This window comes from Impatiens glandulifera, chromosome 8 (assembly GCF_907164915.1).
Source record: "Impatiens glandulifera chromosome 8, dImpGla2.1, whole genome shotgun sequence".
Taxonomy (NCBI): domain Eukaryota; kingdom Viridiplantae; phylum Streptophyta; class Magnoliopsida; order Ericales; family Balsaminaceae; genus Impatiens; species Impatiens glandulifera.
This window is the reverse complement of record NC_061869.1, coordinates 35,280,733-35,301,470: the sequence shown is the minus strand read 5'-3', so window position 1 is coordinate 35,301,470 and position 20,738 is coordinate 35,280,733. Positions and strand designations below refer to the sequence as shown.

Below are 20,738 nucleotides of genomic sequence, written 5' to 3'. Positions count from 1 at the left end.
TCGGGGTTATTTGATTCATTTACAACCCTAGTTGAGGTGATAATTTTGTAAAGACTAAAAATTTAACGTAGTTATTAAAATATAATATAAACAAAGATTATTGAAAAAATGAGTAGGGATAGAAGAAAGAAAATGATATTGCATAACATTATTTTTTTTATTTTTTAACTAATTGCAACATTCCTCCACTTCCCTTTTCCAAATCATCTCACACTATTAATTTCTCTTCAAACAAATATAATATTTTCATCAAAATTTTACAGAATTTTGAGAAAAGGTCAATTTCAAAACACAGTTTTTTTTTTTGTTTCACAATACTTAGTCCGTAAGCTTTTCCTTCCCTCCCCAACCCCAGCTTCAATCAAAGCGACTGCCGGCGATCTAGCTTCCGCTAGGGCCGCTACTCTTGTAATCTCGTCAGATTTCACGTTGTATCTGTCCGATCGATCGACAATCTATGTTTGTTCCTCTATTTCTTTCATTTCCTTCTCTCATCAATTTTAATCCAGAGATTCTTAGGGTTTCTACTCACCCTTTCTTTTGTTGTGATGTTTGTGTTTGTAGTTACCTTCGTCGTATAAAATCACGGTTCTGTTATCGGTTATCTGTGGATACAAATTGTGTCAATTTTAGCGATGGACGGAAACAAAGACGAAGCCTTGAAATGCTTAAAGATCGGCCGTGATGCCCTTGACTCTGGTGATCGGAAGAAGGCACTTAAATTTTTAACCAAAGCCCGTAGGCTCGATCCGTCTGTCCCAATCGACGATCTATTGTCAAAGATCGACTACGAATCTGCTGCAGATGATGAAAATTCCAGCGGACCAACAACCAAAGACTCTTCTGAACCCTTATCCAATGATTCCGGTCCTCGGAGACGTCCATCAGCTGCTGGCTCGTCATCATCATCATCGCCGAAGGCAGGTGAGTCCGTGAAATATACTGAAGAGAATATAGCGATTGTCAGAGAGATAAAGATGAAGAAGGATTATTACGAGATCTTAGGGCTAGATAAGAACTGTACAGTTGAAGATATCCGTAAGGCATATCGTAAGCTTTCTCTGAAAGTCCATCCAGACAAAAATAAAGCTCCAGGGTCTGAAGATGCTTTCAAGTCAGTGTCAAAAGCATTTCAATGCTTAAACGACGATGAATCTAGGAAGAAGTACGATGTTGTTGGATCCGATGAGCCAGTCTATGAGAGACGACCCACAACAAGGCATCAAGGATACCACGAAGCTGAATTTGATGCTGAAGAAATCTTTAGGAATTTCTTCTTTGGAGGAATGGGACCTGGAACCACAACTCAATTCGGCACATTTAGCTTTGGAACTGGAATGGGTGGTGGTGGTGGTGGTGGTGTGAGAGCAGGCAATAACAACAATGGTTCATCAGCCAGAATGCTAATTCAGCTGATACCTGTTCTTATAATATTGCTATTGAATTTTTTGCCAAATAGTAATGAGCCAATTTATCAACTATATAGACAATACCCGTATCAGAATCGTTTCGCTACTGAAAAAGGCGTCAACTTTTTCGTGAAATCTCCCAACTTTGAACAGGAATACCCTCCAGATGGCGATGCACGTGTGGCGTTGGAAGCAAGGGTGGAGAGAGACTACGTTTACGTTCTTTCCCATAATTGTGAGAATGAGATGCAACGCTACCATTGGGGATTCGTGCAAGAAACCCCCAGTTGTGACTCGTTGAAGCAGTTCAGAATGCTGGCTGCCTCGTGATTTTGATTAAAGGTTTGAAATTTCTATCTTATTATACTATATAAATACTTCTTCTATTGCATAATAACTCAATTTGTATTGGTAATTTCCATATTTTGTTGTGGAATGGTTAGTTATAAAAGATGGAAACTAGACATTTTTCCATCTTGACCAGATTAAAACAATTCTGTTCAAAGGAAAGTTTTACGACGTAATTGATTATTTAAGATTATTTTTAAATAACCTACTATCCAATCAACCACCATTTCTTCAATCACATTATCCACCAAAGTATCTAAATGTCCTCCATTTTAATTTTGTTTAGCTCTATTAATTAGAAATGTAAGGTTATTATTGTCATTATACCTTAAAAAAACGGTTTATTTCGATAGGATGATCAAACATGGAAATAACTGCTTGATTATTCAAACAAGGCCCAAATACACATTAAAAAGCAATGAATATGAAGATATTAGAGAAGCATTTAGATGGAATCAAATCCTAAAATCAAGCATTCACTCTTATCTAGTTAGAGTTGTATGTATACATAGTTTTATTGTATGAAAATAACTACTGAAATAATTAAACAAAAGAAGGAAGAAATCAATTGAGTTTTTCCCTGCCTCTTTGTCTTGAACAATTGTGGATTTTTATCTAGGAACAGTAGTCTGGGATTGAAAGTATTGGCTCCCCATTCAGTCATCATTTGATGGACTATTTGACTTAACCGAAGGATTTTTACTGTAAAGTCCCGCCACTCAAAATCTTAAGGTGGTCGATACTCACCATACTTTGCTGAATTTCCTCGGGTTTTTTCTCCACTGCTAGGGATATTATCTACTTTCTTGAGTATCTTAGAATGTAGTACAGTAGTAGTAGCTCTTACTTTTGTTTTATTTGTTTGGATGTTGATCTTTGATCTTTGAACTTTTAATTTTTGTTTTCAATGTATAAAATGACCCTTCTTCGAAAATAAAATAAAAAAGTCCTAGGAACAATAATGGGTGTTAACTTCCTTGTATGTGTTTGTTTTTAAGGATGACAGCTTCAAATAAGGGTTTGTTTTTGTTTGTTTATGTTTTGTAGGAACAGCAGCTGAATGCTAAATGACAGTGGTAGGCTGCATTGGTTGTTCTTTGAGGCCCTTTTAACATACATTTGTTTTTGTGAAGGAGTTTGAGACGATAATGCGAATAAGTAGAATAAGCAACAGCCTTTTGTGAAATTGAAATCTTGAACTTGTTATATGAGTTGGTATATAGATATAATCGGTATTCTTTCTATGTTTGCTGGTTATGTACTTGTGAATTCTTCGATTGTGGATGACATTTTTACACTGTAAGCTTATATGTGAATATGTTATTGTACTTAGATTAATACATGTGGAGAAAGCTGAGTTTTATAATTGAATATGAACAATGCGAACTACATCAGCGATTGGAAAGCTTTGAACTTATGATATTGAGGTCTGGATTTGTTAGGCACATTGGTGTAATATAAATAAATGTAAAATAATAAAAATTATAATAATAATTAAAAATTTAAATTAATATCTATACAATTTTTATTACATTCTTATATTATATTCTAAATACAAAATTATAAACTATATACAACTTATACCATTTTTTATAATTAATATCAAACATCAATAACTTATAAAATTTATACTAGCTTATATTATTTATACTTCGTTACAATTTATACTTCTATATAACTTATACTCTATATAATTTATACTACGTACCTACCAATATAATTTATACTACGTACCTACCAAATGCTATTGAGGCATGTGCAATTCTTTTGTTAAATAAAAGGTTCATAATCTCTATTCATGCTATAAATTAATTAATGTTCTCATTTGAAATAATTACACCATTTGGAAATACTTTTTTCCCAAATATATTTAGAGAAACTAAACTTAGATTTATAGACAAATTCAGAATTTTAATTGTCTTTTTGGGGTGACAGTTTTTGAGGTATTACCGTTCAGGTTTATCCCAAATATTATTACCTATGTGAGGAGAGGACAATTGTTAAGAGAGCACAAGGGTTATTCCAAATATATTGGTTGAGACTTCTCAATGTCTCCAAATAGATTGGTTGAGACTTCTCAATGTCATTGACAATTGTTAATGTATTTATAAGTTTATCACAACTAAGAATTAAGAGAGAAATGTTAATGACAATTGTTAATGTATTTATAGGTTTATAAAAAAAAAAAAAACAAAAAAAAAAAAGTTCATCTAGACGTACAAGTAGCTTAATTAATTAAACGTGTACTATTAAAAATTGGCTCACCTAATCTCTATTAGTAATTATTGTTAATTTTTTTTTAAACAAATTAATATTTATTTGTTCTTTTTTTTATTAATTAATTAATTATTTTTACTATTTTTTCTTTTATCTATTTTTTTATTAATCAATTAAGTCATTTATCTCTTTTAATTACCTTTTCTTTTATTATTTGATTATTTTATTTATTTATTTTTTATTAATTTACTTCTTATTATATCAATATAGATTATTTTAAAATTATTTGGTCTCTTTTAACTTTAGGGACTAATACTTGAATCATATAATATATAAATTAGTTTAATATTTACTATAATATTTAATTAACTAATTTATATAAAAATATATTTATTTGTATTTCGTAGGATTTTTATTCTAATTTACATAAATATGATAAATATAGAATATGTATTCAACTTGTGAAGAATAGTTTACACAATAAATAAATTTTCTTAAAAAAAGATTATATAAATAATTATTTAATAAAAATATTTGAACGAAATATAAAAATATCAAAATATTGAACTATTTTATACATTACAATATTCAATTAGTTCGAGACCAACTAATTTTAAAATAATCTAGGTTAATATACAAAAATAAAAATAAAAAAAATTAAATAATAAAATAAGGAACAGTAAAAAGAGAAATAGATTAATTAATTAATAATAATAAAAAATAGTAAAAAGAAATAAATGAATTAATTAATAAAAAAAGAACTAGAGATAAAAAAATAATATTTAATTAATAACTATTAAAATTTTAAAAAACAATTAACCATGGTTAATACCGAAACCAATTTTTAATAATATGTACGTTTAAATGAATTTTTATTAAATCATGCGAGTCTATAAGGGTAACAAGTACATACGTCTAAATTGATTTTATTTTTTATTTATTTATCATTTAAAATCTACAAATAATTAATACAACTATTTACTGATGAGATATAACCTTTTAATCAAACACAAATACATACATACACAGTTTTAAGGTAAATGTTTTATTTTTTCACATTTCATATTGGATATTAGTTTCTTTACTGAGTATATAATTAATATTATATATATAATCTTTTCTGTTTAATAGGATTGCATTGTCATGCATTCTAGACAATTCTAAGACAAACTATTCATTAATCGTATACTTTGATGTTACTGCTTAAGGTCTATGCACAATTCTTTCTTGCTCAACAAATTTCAAAACAATAAAATGTATGATTTTTCGTATTCAATTTTAGTTGTGTTATTAACTTTATTGTTGCGATTGTCCCTTGCTCGAGTGACACAGTAAAAGGCTAAAAATAAATAATGTTGCAAATAAATAGGATGCTTGAAACAAACTTTTCTATTATGTTTGCAGTTAATAGTTATACCTTATATCACCCACATGAGCTTTTGACATGATAACAACTAGAGAGATGTTCAATAATTGACCATAGTTAATCAAATCAATGAGGTTTAGAATTACTTATTGTATTTTCTTAGGATTTTCTTTAGGGATTTTAATTGAAAAACAATTAAATATTATTAAAGCAATTCCCGGATTGTATAGTTTTATGCATAAATATGATTAAAAAAATTCTTTAACGTTGATGGATACTAAAGGAATGGATCATTTATAATAGAGATTGGGGTTTGACTATTGTGAACAACTAACGATAAACGATTCGATAATAATCCTGTGAGGGATTAGTATCTGTTTCTATTCCTCGCAAATCTTCCAAACTCTTGAAACAGATTCAAGTGCAGAACTGTTTGTTAGATTTGAAGCTTTACACAACTAATTGCAAATGTTAGAAAGTCAAGAACACAAGGAGTTTTATGCATATTCGGAGATAAAACTCCTACGTCACCCCTTCATCCACAACCAGAAGGATATCCACTAAAGACTTTGAATCAGATATAACTCATCAATTTAGCTAACTCTCTGCTGAACAGAACAACCTCTGTTAAACTTACAACACTGAGGGTTCTCACAGAGAAGACAATATGTCATTACAATATGATCACAACTATACAAACAGTAAGAGATTTGCGTGTATGTTAAGCAGTTGTTCGTTTTGTTCATCAGTAGTTTGACCATTGTCCTTAGCTTCTATTTATGGTTGAAGTACACCAACAGTCGAATATGACTTGTGGACACGTGGCATGTATCTATTGGACGACCGCCTATAGTACAACAAACTGAGAATTTGGATTGTGGTCGTACCGAACCTGGTAGTGCACCAAATATTCTCTAATCTTGTCTTGTACTAGAAATGTATGTGTCCGCGTATGTGACATTCATTCATTTGATAGAATCGACTTAATTGTTAGACTGTTGAAAGTAATTGGAGTAGACAGCTGAGTGATCGTTGTTAGATGGATGCTTCCTTCAGACAGTTGCTAAAGCGAGGCATCAAACGTTCTTCTTTAGATAGCGTCTAAAGGAGTTAGACGTCCTCGTCTAACTACGCTTCCCTTTAGACTGCATCTAAAGGAGTTAGACAACCTCGTCTAACTACACATCCCTTTAGACAATGTCTAAAGGAGTTAAACGTCTTCGTCTAACTATGCTTCCCTTTAAACCGAATCTAAAGGAATTAGACGTCCTCGTCTAACTACGTTTCCCTCTAGACCGTGTCTAAGGGAGTTAGACGACCTTGTCTAACTACACATCCCCTTAGACGGTGTCTAAAGGAGTTAGAAGTCCTCATCTAACTACGCTTCCCTTTAGACTGCGTCTAAAAGAGTCAAACATTCTCGTGTAACCACGTTTTCCTTTAGACCGTGTCTAAAGAAGTTAGACATATTCGTCTAACTATGCTTCCCTTTAGACCTTGTCTAAACGATTTAGACGACCTCATCTAACTACGCATCACTTTAGACCGCGTCTAAAAGATTTAGACGTCCTCGTCTAACTACGCATCCCTTTACACCGCGTCTAAAGGAGTTAGACGTCCTCATCTAACTATGCTTCCCTTTAAATCGTGTCTAAAGAAGTTAGACGACCTCATCTAACTATGCATCCCTTTAGACCGCGTCTAAAGTAGTTAGACGTCCTCGTCTAACTATGCTTCCCTTTAGACCGCGTCTAAAGGAGTTAGACGTCCTCGTCTAACAACGTTTCCCTTTAGACTGTGTCTAAAGAAGTTAGACATCCTCGTCTAATTATGCTTCACTTTAGACTACATCTGAAGGAGTTAGATGACCTCGTCTAACTACGCATCCCTTTAGACAGCGTCTAAAGGAGTTAGACGTCCTCGTCTAACTACGCTTCCCTTTAGACTGTGTCTAAAGGAGTTAGACGTCCTCATCTAACTACGCTTCCCTTTAGATTGCGTCTAAAGGAGTTAGACGACCTCGTTTAACTACGCATCCCTTTAGACCACTATTAAAAGAGTTAGACGTCCTCGGCTAACTACGCTTCCCTTTAGACCACATCTAAAGGAGTTAGACTACATTGTCTAACTACGATTCCCCTTAGATCGCGTCTAAAGGAGTTAGACGTCCTCGTCTAACCACGTTTCCCTTTAGACCGTGTCTAAAGAAATTAGACATCCTCGTCTAACTATGCTTCACTTTAGACTGCATCTAAAGGAGTTAGATGACCTCGTCTAACTACACATCCTTTTAGACCGCGTCTAAAGGAGTTAAACGTCCTCGTTTAACTACGCTTCCCTTTAGACCGTGTCTAAAGGAGTTAGATGTCCTCATCTAACTACGCTTCCTTTTAGATCGCGTCTATAGGAGTTAGACGACCTTTTCTAACTACGCATCCCTTTAGACCACGTCTAAAAGAGTTAGACGTCCTCGGCTAACTACGCTTCCCTTTAGACCGCGTCTAAAGGAGTTAGACTACATTATCTAACTACGTAAGACGTATAAGACATCTTGCTTCAGACCGCGTCTGAAATAGCAAAGTCTTTTAGATTTGTGCTTGCACAAAATAAATAGACAGCTTAGCTTGATCATAATAACATCATAAAAATTATGTTCCAAACCATAAAGATCTTTTATATTCTTTTAAAGGTAATTAAACTATTTTTTTCTTAATTAACTTTCTTTCTTCTTTGTTTTAATTTTTTCCAACAGTTTGATTTTCTCTACAAGGCAAAATTGGTATCTAAAGACTATGCTAAGAAGGAAGGAGGTGATTATAATGAGGTACTTTATCATATTGTTAAACATTCTTCAATTAGAATTTTGTTGTCCTTAGTAGCGAAGATGAATTTGGAGCTAGCTCAATTAGATGTAAAGACAGCAGACATACACTGTCATTTGAATAAGGAAAAATTTACATTTATCAACTAGACGGATTCAAAATTGCTGATAAAAAAAATTGGGTTTGTAAGTTGAATAAATCATTGTACGGGTTGAAGCAATCGCTAAGACAATGGTACAAGCGACTTGATAAGTTTATGATAGAGCACAAGTACACAAGAAGCAGATTCAATTCATGTGTGTATTTGCGCAAACTGCAAGATGAGTCTTATATCTATCTACTCTTGTACGTTGATGATATGTTGATATTATCAAAGAGCCAATATGAAATTGAAAAATTGAAGGCTCAATTGGGTAAAGAATTTGAGATGAAAGATATTGGAAAAACCAAATATAAACATTGTTTAAATTTGGTAAACATCACATGTGTTTGAGTCAGCGCTAAAGAGCGCCAATTGGAACCACTTAAGAACTTTTTTTAGCCTATTTTTAGATAGGAGTGGGGGAAGTTTCTTAGCCTATAAAAGAAACTCTCCCCTCTTTGTTTTATTGCACCCATTATTTGTATCTCTTCTTCCTTATTAATTGATAGCCTTAGTGCTTGAAGATGTAGGTAATATTTGGCCAAACTCCGTTATCAAATTATGTTAGTGTATTCTTTCGTTAGTTTCTTCTATTGATTCTGTCGAGTTTTTCCCAACAATTATGATCTCTAACTCACAACATTATTTAAATCAAACAAATCAGGTAGATAAAAAAATACACACAATCAGAAAAACTTCATTAATAGAAAACCCTCCAGCCATAAAAGAAAAAATAAAGTCGTTATTTATCGCAAAACTCTTGTCTAACGGAGTATAAGATATCATTTGAATATTTGAATATTCCTGTTTGGGAAATACTTTAGCAACTACATCTTTCTAAAGAAGGATGAATCAGTTTCCTGTAAGGGAGAATATTTGGAAATTGAATGACCCCTTACTTTAACATTGAAAAAAAGAGTGAGAACAATTAAACATGTATGAAGATAAAGGAGAATTGAAATGGAACTAGATAAACATACCGTTAAATTCCACAAAGCACAGTAAACATTGCCAAAAAAACCTACAATAGTGTTTATTTGCATATTAGTACCAATAATAATAACATATGAACAATTATCACAACTTACTAATATGCTATATTACTATCATGTACAACTAAAATCAATATATTGAAACCTCTAATAATTGACTCACAAGTTTTGGCTTTTAGAACGAGCACATACATATACATACGTAAACCAATTTTTTTTTTTTTATAGTTCAACTTAAGGTGTTCTTAGTGGGAATCGAACCCGTGACCTTTGGTCTCTTAGATAAGACTCTTGACACTTGAATTACACCATCTAATTTAAATAAAATTGTTCCCTCAAATTTGGACTTATTTCCTACAAGTAGTTGGATTAGTCTTTACCTTTCATATCTTCGTTCTTGTAAAACATACCACAACAACCCAAGAAAGATAAGAGAAAATTATTTATTTATTTTAAAAATATTTAATAAATGAAGAACCATATTTTCCATGTATGTATGTATATAAGAAGAAATGATCTAAGGTGAAAAAAAGGTAACAACTAACAAAGCAATTAAAAGAAAAACATGATTACCTTGGCCAACCAATTCTCCAATTGTCAAGTTCTCCCATGGAATTTAATAATTAAAGAAATTGTCCATGTCAAGTTTATTAACAACACTACTACTAATATTTCAACAACCACTTGAATACTATTTCTATTAACATTAAAGAACGAGGACCAAGACCTCGACGCATCATTGTTGGCAGGTGTATTACCCTTATATCTTGTTCTTGTTTTTCATTAGAAAAATAACAATTAAGATAATGATATGTTGTTTAGTTGTTCTCTTGGTCCTTATTTAACTATGACCATATAAAACATCAAGTTTTATTCTCTAATGAACTTTCATGCTCATCTTTCCCTTTTCGCGAACAAAAGAGTCCTTTCTTATCTGTCTAGGCTTCGACTCTTGATGTAATGATCTTTTGAATCACAGATTTCTCCCCTACAAATTCATCACCAGAATATTCTTGAGAAATTAAGTTAAATGGATAAGACTCTATCGGTTCCCCACTAGTGGTACTTGCTCCACAGGAATTTGCATCTTCTATATGCTTAGAAAAAGCTAGATCTGAGAAACCACGATCATAATGATAAATATCTCTACTCCCCCTTTCATGAACCATGATGTCATTTCTTAACTTTATTTTTTACTTCACCTTTTTACTTACCTTTGATGCCTATTTATATTATATATATATATATATATATATAATCCATCATCTCTAAAATACGATCAATACAAATTAAATGAAGATAGATTGCAGTTACAGGAACTAACCAAATTAGATATTTTCGAGGTAATGGCAACTTGAAGTGGCTGCTGAGGGAGCTAGGGACGGCTAAAGCTCCATGTTTGTGTCTAAATTCTTAGTACATTGGAATGAAGGCCTCATTTCTTGGTATTGGCGTCAATCATTCAATGCGCATATAATACCTAATAAAGTGTCATCGTTATCATAGAAATGTGTGTTGGCTGCGACCATAGTTGTCAATAGCGTATAGCGCTAAATAACGCCAAAACTTCTCATGACTATAGCATAAAGCGAATAGCGTAGCGAGGGCTATTTATAAATAAAACGTAAAAATGTGTAAATATCAGAAATAAAAAAAACATCACAAAAATAAAAGTTCAAAACATAAAAACTATAAATTCTTAAACTAGAAAAAGTTCAAAACATAATCCAAAATTCATTGTCATCATTTTCTTCATCAAGATCGAAATCAACTTCTTCATTTGAAATTGCATATTGCTCAACATCATTCTCTTATTCACTTTTTTCATCTAAATTAAATTTATCTAAAACATCAAATTTGTTTGATGTTCCTATTGGTCTTTTCTCCTTGACTTAGATGTGATTTCCTTCGAGCTTCTTAAAGGTGTAGATGTAGAGAAAAGAAGAGAATTATAAGGATAAGAAAAGGCTAGAGAAAAGAAAAGAAGAGAAGGAGGGATAAGAAAAGGCTAGAGAAAAGTAATAAGAGAATAAATTTAGAATTAAGATTAGAGGAAAGAAGAAAAAAAAATTGGAAAAGACTAGAGAGAAAAAAGTAATAAGGGAATAAAAAAGGAAAAAGAAGCGTGCAAAGAAGAGGAAGAGTCAATTTTGTTTTCGAAATTTAGATAAATGAAAAAAGTTTGGGGAGATGAAAAGTCAAATCATTAATATTTTTTTTAAAAAGCATCGCTATGAGGGGAAATAACTTTTAGTGTAATATGAGCTTTAGAAACAAAATCAGGGCTATTTGAAAGTGCGTACGACACGCTATTCGCTATAGCTAACGCTACGGGCGCTATTGGCAACTATGGTAGCAACAACTATGAATCATCTCCTTTTTATGCTTGACATGAATTTGGTCAGTCAAATTCTCACCCGTCGTCCTGTGTTGCATGATATTATTGGCTACAACAAGATCTAGGTTATCGATCATGAGCTCAATAGACTTTTGACCTAGAACTTCAGCTGGAGAATAACCATAAAGGTGTTCAGCTATTCGATTCTTATGCAATTAAGGTAAAGCAGAATAAAATCAATGTTGTATTTTCTATAATGAATAAATAGGTTAAAAGTTGTTTATTAATAAAAGATATATTAAAGAATGAATGACAATCTTCTATCAACAAATGAGTTCTGTAAATTACCAAATATGGACAAATTTGAGCACTCACCTATAAATTATACAACCAATCATATCAAATATAGTTATAGATTGGCCTAACGACTACAGGATATTAAAGTACTTCCTATAAGTAAACTTCACAGTTGTCGGTAAATTAATAATGTCGACAACATGTTCGACTGTAAGAGGTTGATCTTTTACACGACTCTATCTGCAAATACGATCATCCAATTCCTAAGTAACCTCGTTGTAATCACCTTAAATCAAATATAGAAAAGTCTCACTAATATTTTACACGTCTCTAAGACTGAAAGCTATAACCGAAAACCTAGTAGAAAAGTGGAAATATGCGATAGATTATAAATTATACTACAAAAGGCCATATCGACGGTCTTCATTCGAAGCCAAACAAATTCATATTATTAAGAATTATAACTACAACCCAAAACCCTAGAGAAAAATAGGAATAAGATAGAGTATATAAATTATAATACAAAAAAAAACTATGGCCTTACCTTTGGTTTTCATCTTCCAAAGTCGTCACCTAACATCTTCCGATCGAGGATCGCTCATCTATTATAGATGTGAGATGACTTCTTGAATTCAATCGGCCTTCAAAAACCTTAACGGAAAAGAGGGTGAGAGAAAGACCCGCGAGATTTTATTTTAACCCGAAACGTGTGAAAAACCTCTTTTATACCCTTTCACTAAGGTGAGCGCGTGTATGTCACCCTCAAACTAAATACATAAAGGATCATTATATATATATTACACACATATAATTAATTTCTATTACAATAATATATATATATGGAAATTAATCAAAAATATAAAAATATATATATGGAAATTAATCAAAAATATAAAAGTCATCTCTATCTAAACAAAATTTATGTCCTTTTTATTTAATTACATAAATCTATTTTTATATTACACATAAAAGTTATTTCTAGAATTCAAGGATAATTACAACAAATCTATATATGGAAATGAATCAAAAATAATATATATATATATACATATACATATATATATATATAATGTGGAGTTATAATTTTTATTGTATGTACTCTATAGAGATATATAAATAAGTAAGTTGCAACATTCTTCTTCACACTCTCAAATCTTCTCTAATTCCTTTCCCGAGTATCACCAACCTCTAGTTAAAAATATATTTGTATACATAAGCCCTTTTTTTTTGTAATGATTTTCAAAAATAAATTTGTAAATCTGTCTGCACACATAAAATTTATTTCTAGAATCCAAGTATGATTACAACAGTATTAATACAATTTTAATGTTGATTTATTATTTTTATTGTATGTAAATTCAAGTAGTATCTAGAATACTATGTAGAGATATATAAATAAAGAAGTTGTTTTAACATTCTTCCCCACACTAAGATTTGAGAGTGTAATCATACTTGGATTATAGAAATAATTTTTATGTGTGAAGATAAATTTGCCAATTTATTTTTGAAAATCATTTTAAAAAAAGGGCATACGTATTTTAACTAGATTTTTATTTTGGTTAGCGTTTGGTGATACTCGGACAAGGGATTTTCGTTATATTCTTTGTACTCATCAAAAATAGACTCCACTGTACAAATTTTGTTTTCAAAAATCGGTTGCAAAATGTTTTAATTTTAATTTTGTAGGGTGATCATTCCACCTTTCGAATCAACTAAAAAGGTGGACTAACGGCTGAGTTCCATCTACGAAAAATCAAATATGGATTAGATCTTATCCCTCCGGTGATCGCGACGAAGAAGATGATTAAGGCGTGAAATGACGTTGTTTCAGGTGAGAACGCAGACAAGGAGCGGTCCGTTGACATTCCGTCGACCTTTTAGCATTCCATTGCGTTCAAGTTGACGGAGCTAAGGATCGTGTTAGCCATTCGCAACTTCGCGGGAATACGCTCCTTCCATTATAGCGGGCTAGGATGGCGTGTCTGAGGTATTGGATGAGATTCCAACGTCTATCAAATGGACACAGTTTCGGTTGTACCCATTTCACTGAATTTCGGCTACACCTGATTAGAATTCTATTTTTTATTTAAAACTGTAATGGTTTGTTTGAAATTGATTTTTCTTTCACCCTTTTGGCTTTATTTTTAATATTTTTATATACAAAAAATATAAAAATAAATATAAAAAATATTTTGCCAATTAATATTTTTTTATATTTTAGGTTAAATAAATATTTCTTTTGGGATGAAATGGGTACCACATTTCAAAATAAATTATTTATTTTGATCCCTTTATTTTTTAAAATAATTTTAAGATAAAAAGAGTACAATATTTAACCTAAATAATTTCTTTTTTTTATTTTGCCATTTTCCTTATTTAATTATTTTTTAATTATTACAATAATTAATCTAATTAATTATCTAATTAGGTTTTGGCATGGGGTTCATTATTTTTATTTTTTATTCAAAAAATAAATTAAAATAATATTAATATTATAAATTGGGTATGTAGAATTTTAGTGATTATAGAGTGCCCCTCTCGAATCGAGTTTGAATACAACAAACTGGTTTTGAAAACGCTGATTTGAGTATAACATCTAACATTAAACTATTTTATTCAATTTATAATGAGAGTGTTTGGAAATTAAGAAAAAAAAGAATAAATGAAAAAATTGAAAAGCTTAAAGGTAGCGAGTCGAGAGGAATGGAGGCGTTACAATTATTATAAAAATATATCTTACTATTAAAGTTTATAATATCTAAAATTTTAATTAATTGTATTTTCTCATTGTATTTTATGTTATTTTAGTGCAATATTATTCTATTCACATTATTATGTTTTATTTTTATGAAAGTTATAAACATCATTACCTCCACAACCATTACATTCACTTTCATTTAAGGCGTTTAAGTAGGAATCCAACACATAACTCACTTTCATTTAAGGCGTTTAAGTAGGAATCCAACACACAACTCTTATCTTTTAAGAACTATTCTTGACAATAATGTGTGAGTAAAAATATAAGAAATCTCCCGGGTTCCTTTCAAATTAGTGACCCAAAAGTCATTGAATTTGTAATAGTTTTTATTTTTAAAAATAATTTTTAGTCTTTACAAGGAAAACATGATTCTATATTATGATGATATATTGTTAAATATGAAATAAAATAGATCTTTAATTAATATAAAATATAATATTAAGATATGTGTGCATTATTTATGTTTGACATTTCAAATACACTATAAAGAAATAATTGATTTTAAACTCATTATGTCATAAATTAAATTTATTTGATTAAATATTTGAGTATAATTAAAATACAAATGACATTCACAATTTAGATGGATATTAACATTTGTAATAAAAAAATTAAATATATAATCAAATATTAAGAATATTTCATTTTCAAAATTAAAAGATATGTCATGTTTTCTGTTAGGATTAGGATCGCCAAAGGAGACTGGGGTCTCACACGCCGATTGATAATAACCCTGTTAGAGGTTAATATCGGTCTCTATTTTTCGCAAGATGTCACAAACTCTTAAACCGAGTTCAAGCGCGGAAGTGTTTGTTTCAACTTGAAGCAACAATCTGTTTAGAAAAACAATAAGGGAAAGAGGACATAACACATAATTTATGGATGTTCGGAGATAAACTTCTACGTCAACCCTTCTTCTCAAACCTTTGAGAAGGATATTTACTAGAATATTCAAACCGTTTACAACGCGTACACAGACTTAGTTGAACAACCGAGGCTTAGTGACTACTCGTTTTCGAGCTTACAATAAGCAGACTCTGTTGAACAGAAACAAATTCTATCAACTTACAATACTTACCACTCACACATAATAGGTAATATTGTAATACACTTGAATTTCTAACACACACTATTTGAAAACTTGAGCGATTTAATAGCAAGGATTCTCATTTTCACAAGTTGTAAGATTATATGGCTAGCTCGATAAGAACGTGAACAAGGTGCTGAAGCAGATGACTTATGTCTTCTTAAGTAGGCAAATATATTAACAAATATATTTTCTTCTTCAATAGATATATTTGCTTGATAGTACTCCTTTCTTGATCGTGATTGGTTGGAGTTCAAGGTTGTACAACCGATGGGATGTCCTTTGATTTTGTTTGTACTCTGATAATAAGTTAACATGGAATTAATTGGATTAATGATTTCTGAGGAACAATCAACATACAGTTTTGTCTTCTAATGATTTGGCTATCTAAAACAATATGGAAGACAACTGCTCCCAATAGACTTCATCAGACTTGCACCAAAATGACAATTAAGATTAAGTTGACATAGATCTGCTCACAATAAGTTTTTCATCAGACTTGCACCAAAGTGCGAATAACACGGTCTGGACACGTGAAGGTTGCTCTCTGCAATTACCGGATGTGTTTTGCATAGCACTGATGTAGAAACTTCCGGTTGCGCCTTGTATAAAACCGTTTTAACATATTACCGGTTCTGCTTCTTAAAATAAAACCAAGAATACTATCTTTAGATAAATGCTACCGAACATATAACCGATATAGAGGAACTACCGATTCCGCATATGATAAGACCGAAGTAAGGATACTACCGGTTCAGTTTCATTTATAGTACTAAACGGATAACCGGACATTCTACTGGCTTCGCTTCTTTTATAAAACCGAAGATGCTACCGATCAAACTACTGGTTGTGCTTCTTATATAAAACCGAGTAGACAACCGATCAGACTACCGGCCAGACTATCGGTAAGACTACCGGTTCCGCTTCTTCATATGTGTTTGCTGATTTTTGCAGCCGTCTTTAAAGGAAAACCGAACAGTTTTAATTCCCGGTTTCTTTATCCTGCACAAAATTAACTTGGTTAATTTCTTTACTAATTATTTATTGATCCTAATAATTAATTATCTATTTTATCTAAAAATTTCTCCCATTTTGATTATTTAAAATAAATATTCAAAACCTTGTAATTTTATAATCGTTGGCCGTTTATACTAGTTTATTTATTCATTTAAATCTAACAATTTCTCATTTTTTGATTATTTAGTGCAAGAAATCAGATTACTATTAATTTTTATAAAAACAAACCGACTTTTATAATTTATTCTAAAATATCAAAGAGGGAGAAATTCTTAAAAATTAAATTAACTTAAGCGGCCAACGATTACAGGGTTTTGAATATTTAGATTAAATAATCAAAAGGGAGAAATTATTAGATAAGTTAGATAATTAATTAGAAAGTAATTAATCATCTAAAGAACTTAACCAAATTCATCCTTTTGTGCAGGATAAAAAGAAAACCGCAAAGCAAAGAAACTCGGCTTTTCCTTAAAGGACAAATGCAAAATTTGGTAAAATTGCAACCAATATTTTATATCTTTGGCTCTATAAAGACGGCGCAAATTGGCATTATGTTATATTATCTATCAAAGAGGAGCAACCAATTATCTAATTAGTTCGGTATTGGAAATCGGTTTTACCGCTCAGTCAACGGATTAATAATATTCTCAGTTCTCTATCCATGAAGCACAACCGGTAGTATGATGAGTTATCCGCTCAATCATTTACTTAATAACTGCAACCGGTAATATTTCATCGGTTTTATAAAGACGGCGCAAATCGGTATTATCTGGCCGGCTTTATGTTCGGATATCTATAAAAGAAACGGAACAAGTAGTGGATCGGTTCGGTAGTGGAAAACGGCTCTACCGCTCAGCAAGCTGATCGATAAATTTATCATTAAAATATTAAGAAGCGGAACCGGTAAACTAACCAGTAGTTTAACCGGTAATACCTTCGATTCATAAAAGACGACGCAACCAGTAGTCTGTCCGATAGTCTATCCGGTAATATCTCCGACTCTTATATATAGCGGAAACGGTTATATCCTTTCTCCGGTATTATACGAAATCGGTAGAATGACTGGTTTTACTCCAAGAAGTAGAACCGATAATATCCAGTTAACGGTAACTTTACCGATTATTCACAAAGGGCGTAATCGGTAATCCGATTGGTAGTTTGACCGGTCAAATCCAAGAAGCAGAACCGGTTTTATGCTAATACATCCTTACACAAAACACATCCGATAGTTTCCTTTTTAGTGCTAGGCAGAACAATTTCGGTAATTTCAGAAGGGAGCCTTCACATGTCTAGACTGTATTATTACCATTTTAATACAAGTCTGATGAAACCTCTTGGGAAGTAGAAGTTTTCCAAATGAACTTAGACTACCTTTTCGGTTAAGTTCAATATAGTCCACTTGGAGCAGATATTTATCATAGACAAGCCAAATCAGTAGAAGACAAATCCGCATATTGATCTGATCCTCGGAAATCATTATCAAATTAATTCCATGTTGACTTATTATTAAACAAGATTAGAGGATATCCCAAAGTTGTACCATACTGATCCTCAGCCAATTAGATTTAAGAAATGAAGTACTATCAAGGAAATATATCCGTTGAAGAAGAATATGACCATTGTCATATTTTTCTATTTAAAAGATCAAGGTTCAACCGAATTAACCACCTTTTTTGCACGAACCTTTTGACAATCTTTAAAACCATCCGAAAAACCTTTGTACAACCTGTGATAATCCTTAGCTAAATATTTCAACCCTGCTCACGTTTGTTTAGTGTGTGTTATAAATCCAAGTGTATTACAATTTTAATTATTTTGTGTGAGTGGTGAGTATTGTAAATTGACAAAATCTATTTCTGTTCAACGGAGTGAGCCTAGTAAGAAGTCGAATACGAGCAGTATTTAAGACTCAGGTGTTCGATGTAAGCATTGTAAACAATCTGAATATTCTGAGTGAGTATCCTTCTCAAAGTTTGAGAAGAAGGGGTGACGTATTGAGCGATACAGAAAGTAAATAACACAAGGAGTTTTATGGATGTTCGGAGATAAAACTCCTACGTCACCCCTTCTTCTGTTTTATGGATGAAGGATATTCATTAGAAGGCTTTGATTTGTATAGTGACTACATAAACACAGTCAAACACACTAGACTTAACAATTGCCTTCTTTTGAACTCCTAGCTATCAAACTCTATTGAATAGACCACCGTTTATTCAACTTACAACACACTGTTAATGACTATTAGGTAGTCCAGTAAATTATCTCTCAGCTTCACGTAGTGAATTACAGAATACACTTGAGAAGAAAATAGCTGGAGAGAGTAAGTTGTTTCAAGAAATCAAGAGTATAAAAATCTAGTGATCAAGTGATTCTTCGTTGTGCTTTGCTGCCTTTATATATTTTATTTATGACAACGGTCAAATCTATTTTGTTGATACGTGACCCCTAGTACGTTCGTCGAGCCCGGCGTACAGGATTTAGTGCGCATGGAAAAGGAATTTTCGTTAATGGCAGAGTAGAGAGACGGATGAACATTTTGTCGTATTCAGCTGATGTGGCACTCAGCTAATAACGTACTCAATTGTTGGATCAGTCTGTTGATGAGCTCTGTTATTGAGACGTTTGCACGCACTTTCTTCAGACCGCGTCTAATGAAGTTAGACGACGTCTGCTCGCACTTGCTTCAGACCACGTCTGAAGACATACATATTTTGAGTTGTATCTAAAATAATAAAATTCAAATTATTTTAAATTAGCACTAGGTGAGACTTGAACCCACGATCTTTATTATATAGAATGGATGTTTAACCACTGCCCCACTTAAGATGTAAATTTCTTTTTATATATTTATATAATTGATATGACTGACAATTATATATATATATATATATATATTTAAACTTAGTTTTATCCATTCATTTTTAAAACCATTTCATCAATCATCAAAATCAAGTATGTTAATTGTCCTAAATCAATTAAGACATTAATCTAAAATCCTCATATAATCTTAAATCTCTCTAGATTCATATTTCTCTTCATATAACCTTAAATAAAGTAATGCTACATAACCCTTTAATTAATGTGATTTATAAGAAAACTTACTTGTAACAGATTAGAGACAAGTGCTCGGAAAGGAGGTGCGACGTCGATTACGTTCGTTTGACTACGACGATGGAGGCTCTAAGCGCTAGCTTGGAGAAATTAAATAAAAGATGAGAATGAATCTCTATTGTTTAATGTCGGAGACAAATTCATTGGCAAGATTCATGACTTCAAAAGTCTTACAAGATTCGTTGTCCTTAAACGATTATTTTAAGACAAAAATAGAAAAGATGAATAAGTAGATAGGGAGATAAACGATTATTTTAAGACAAAAATAGAAGAGATGAATAATTAGATAGAGAGAATAACAGATTAATTGAAAGATAAAGAAAAAAAGAGATAGAAACGGGAGAAAGTCTATGAAAGGAGAACTAAGGGTTAGGGATAGACAGGGGTAATTTTGTCTTAAAATTTTAAAAATAGATTTTTTTTATATTTCATCAAACATGGGTTTTTGGGATAAAGCTTAAATAAAACTCAAAAACCCATTTCCTCATAGAGAGAGACCTCTATAAGAAATAAAATAAAATACAACTTGAGATTATGTAACTTCATCTCCTTTACTACTAAGAAGTGGACGGACACAGACTCTAAAATTTTCACAAAAATAATAGGAGGATATGAGAAACAAATAACTCACCAACAATTTAGAATATTATTCAGATTATAAAAATTTGGGACGAAAAATCTGATCTAGTTACAAAAAAAAATGTCACACCAAATAAAACAAACACCAATATAAATGTAAGGGACAAAAAAATTTATTTTCCAACTTTCTTAATCAAAAGAATATAAAAATAACCTGAAAATCGTTATATATATATATATATATATATTCTGTAT

The 20,738-nt window shown here is 31.5% G+C and overlaps 1 protein-coding gene across 1 annotated transcript; it reads left to right on the top strand.

The window, feature by feature from the left end:
- Nucleotides 1–312: 312 nt before the first annotated feature.
- Nucleotides 313–3,001, top strand: LOC124912230 (chaperone protein dnaJ 49-like). The gene is made up of 3 exons (XM_047452796.1): nt 313–459; nt 565–1,751; nt 2,805–3,001. Exon 2 carries the CDS (start codon nt 636–638, stop codon nt 1,737–1,739), a length of 1,104 nt encoding a protein of 367 aa, XP_047308752.1. The 5' UTR covers nt 313–459; nt 565–635; the 3' UTR covers nt 1,740–1,751; nt 2,805–3,001.
- Nucleotides 3,002–20,738: the final 17,737 nt, after the last annotated feature.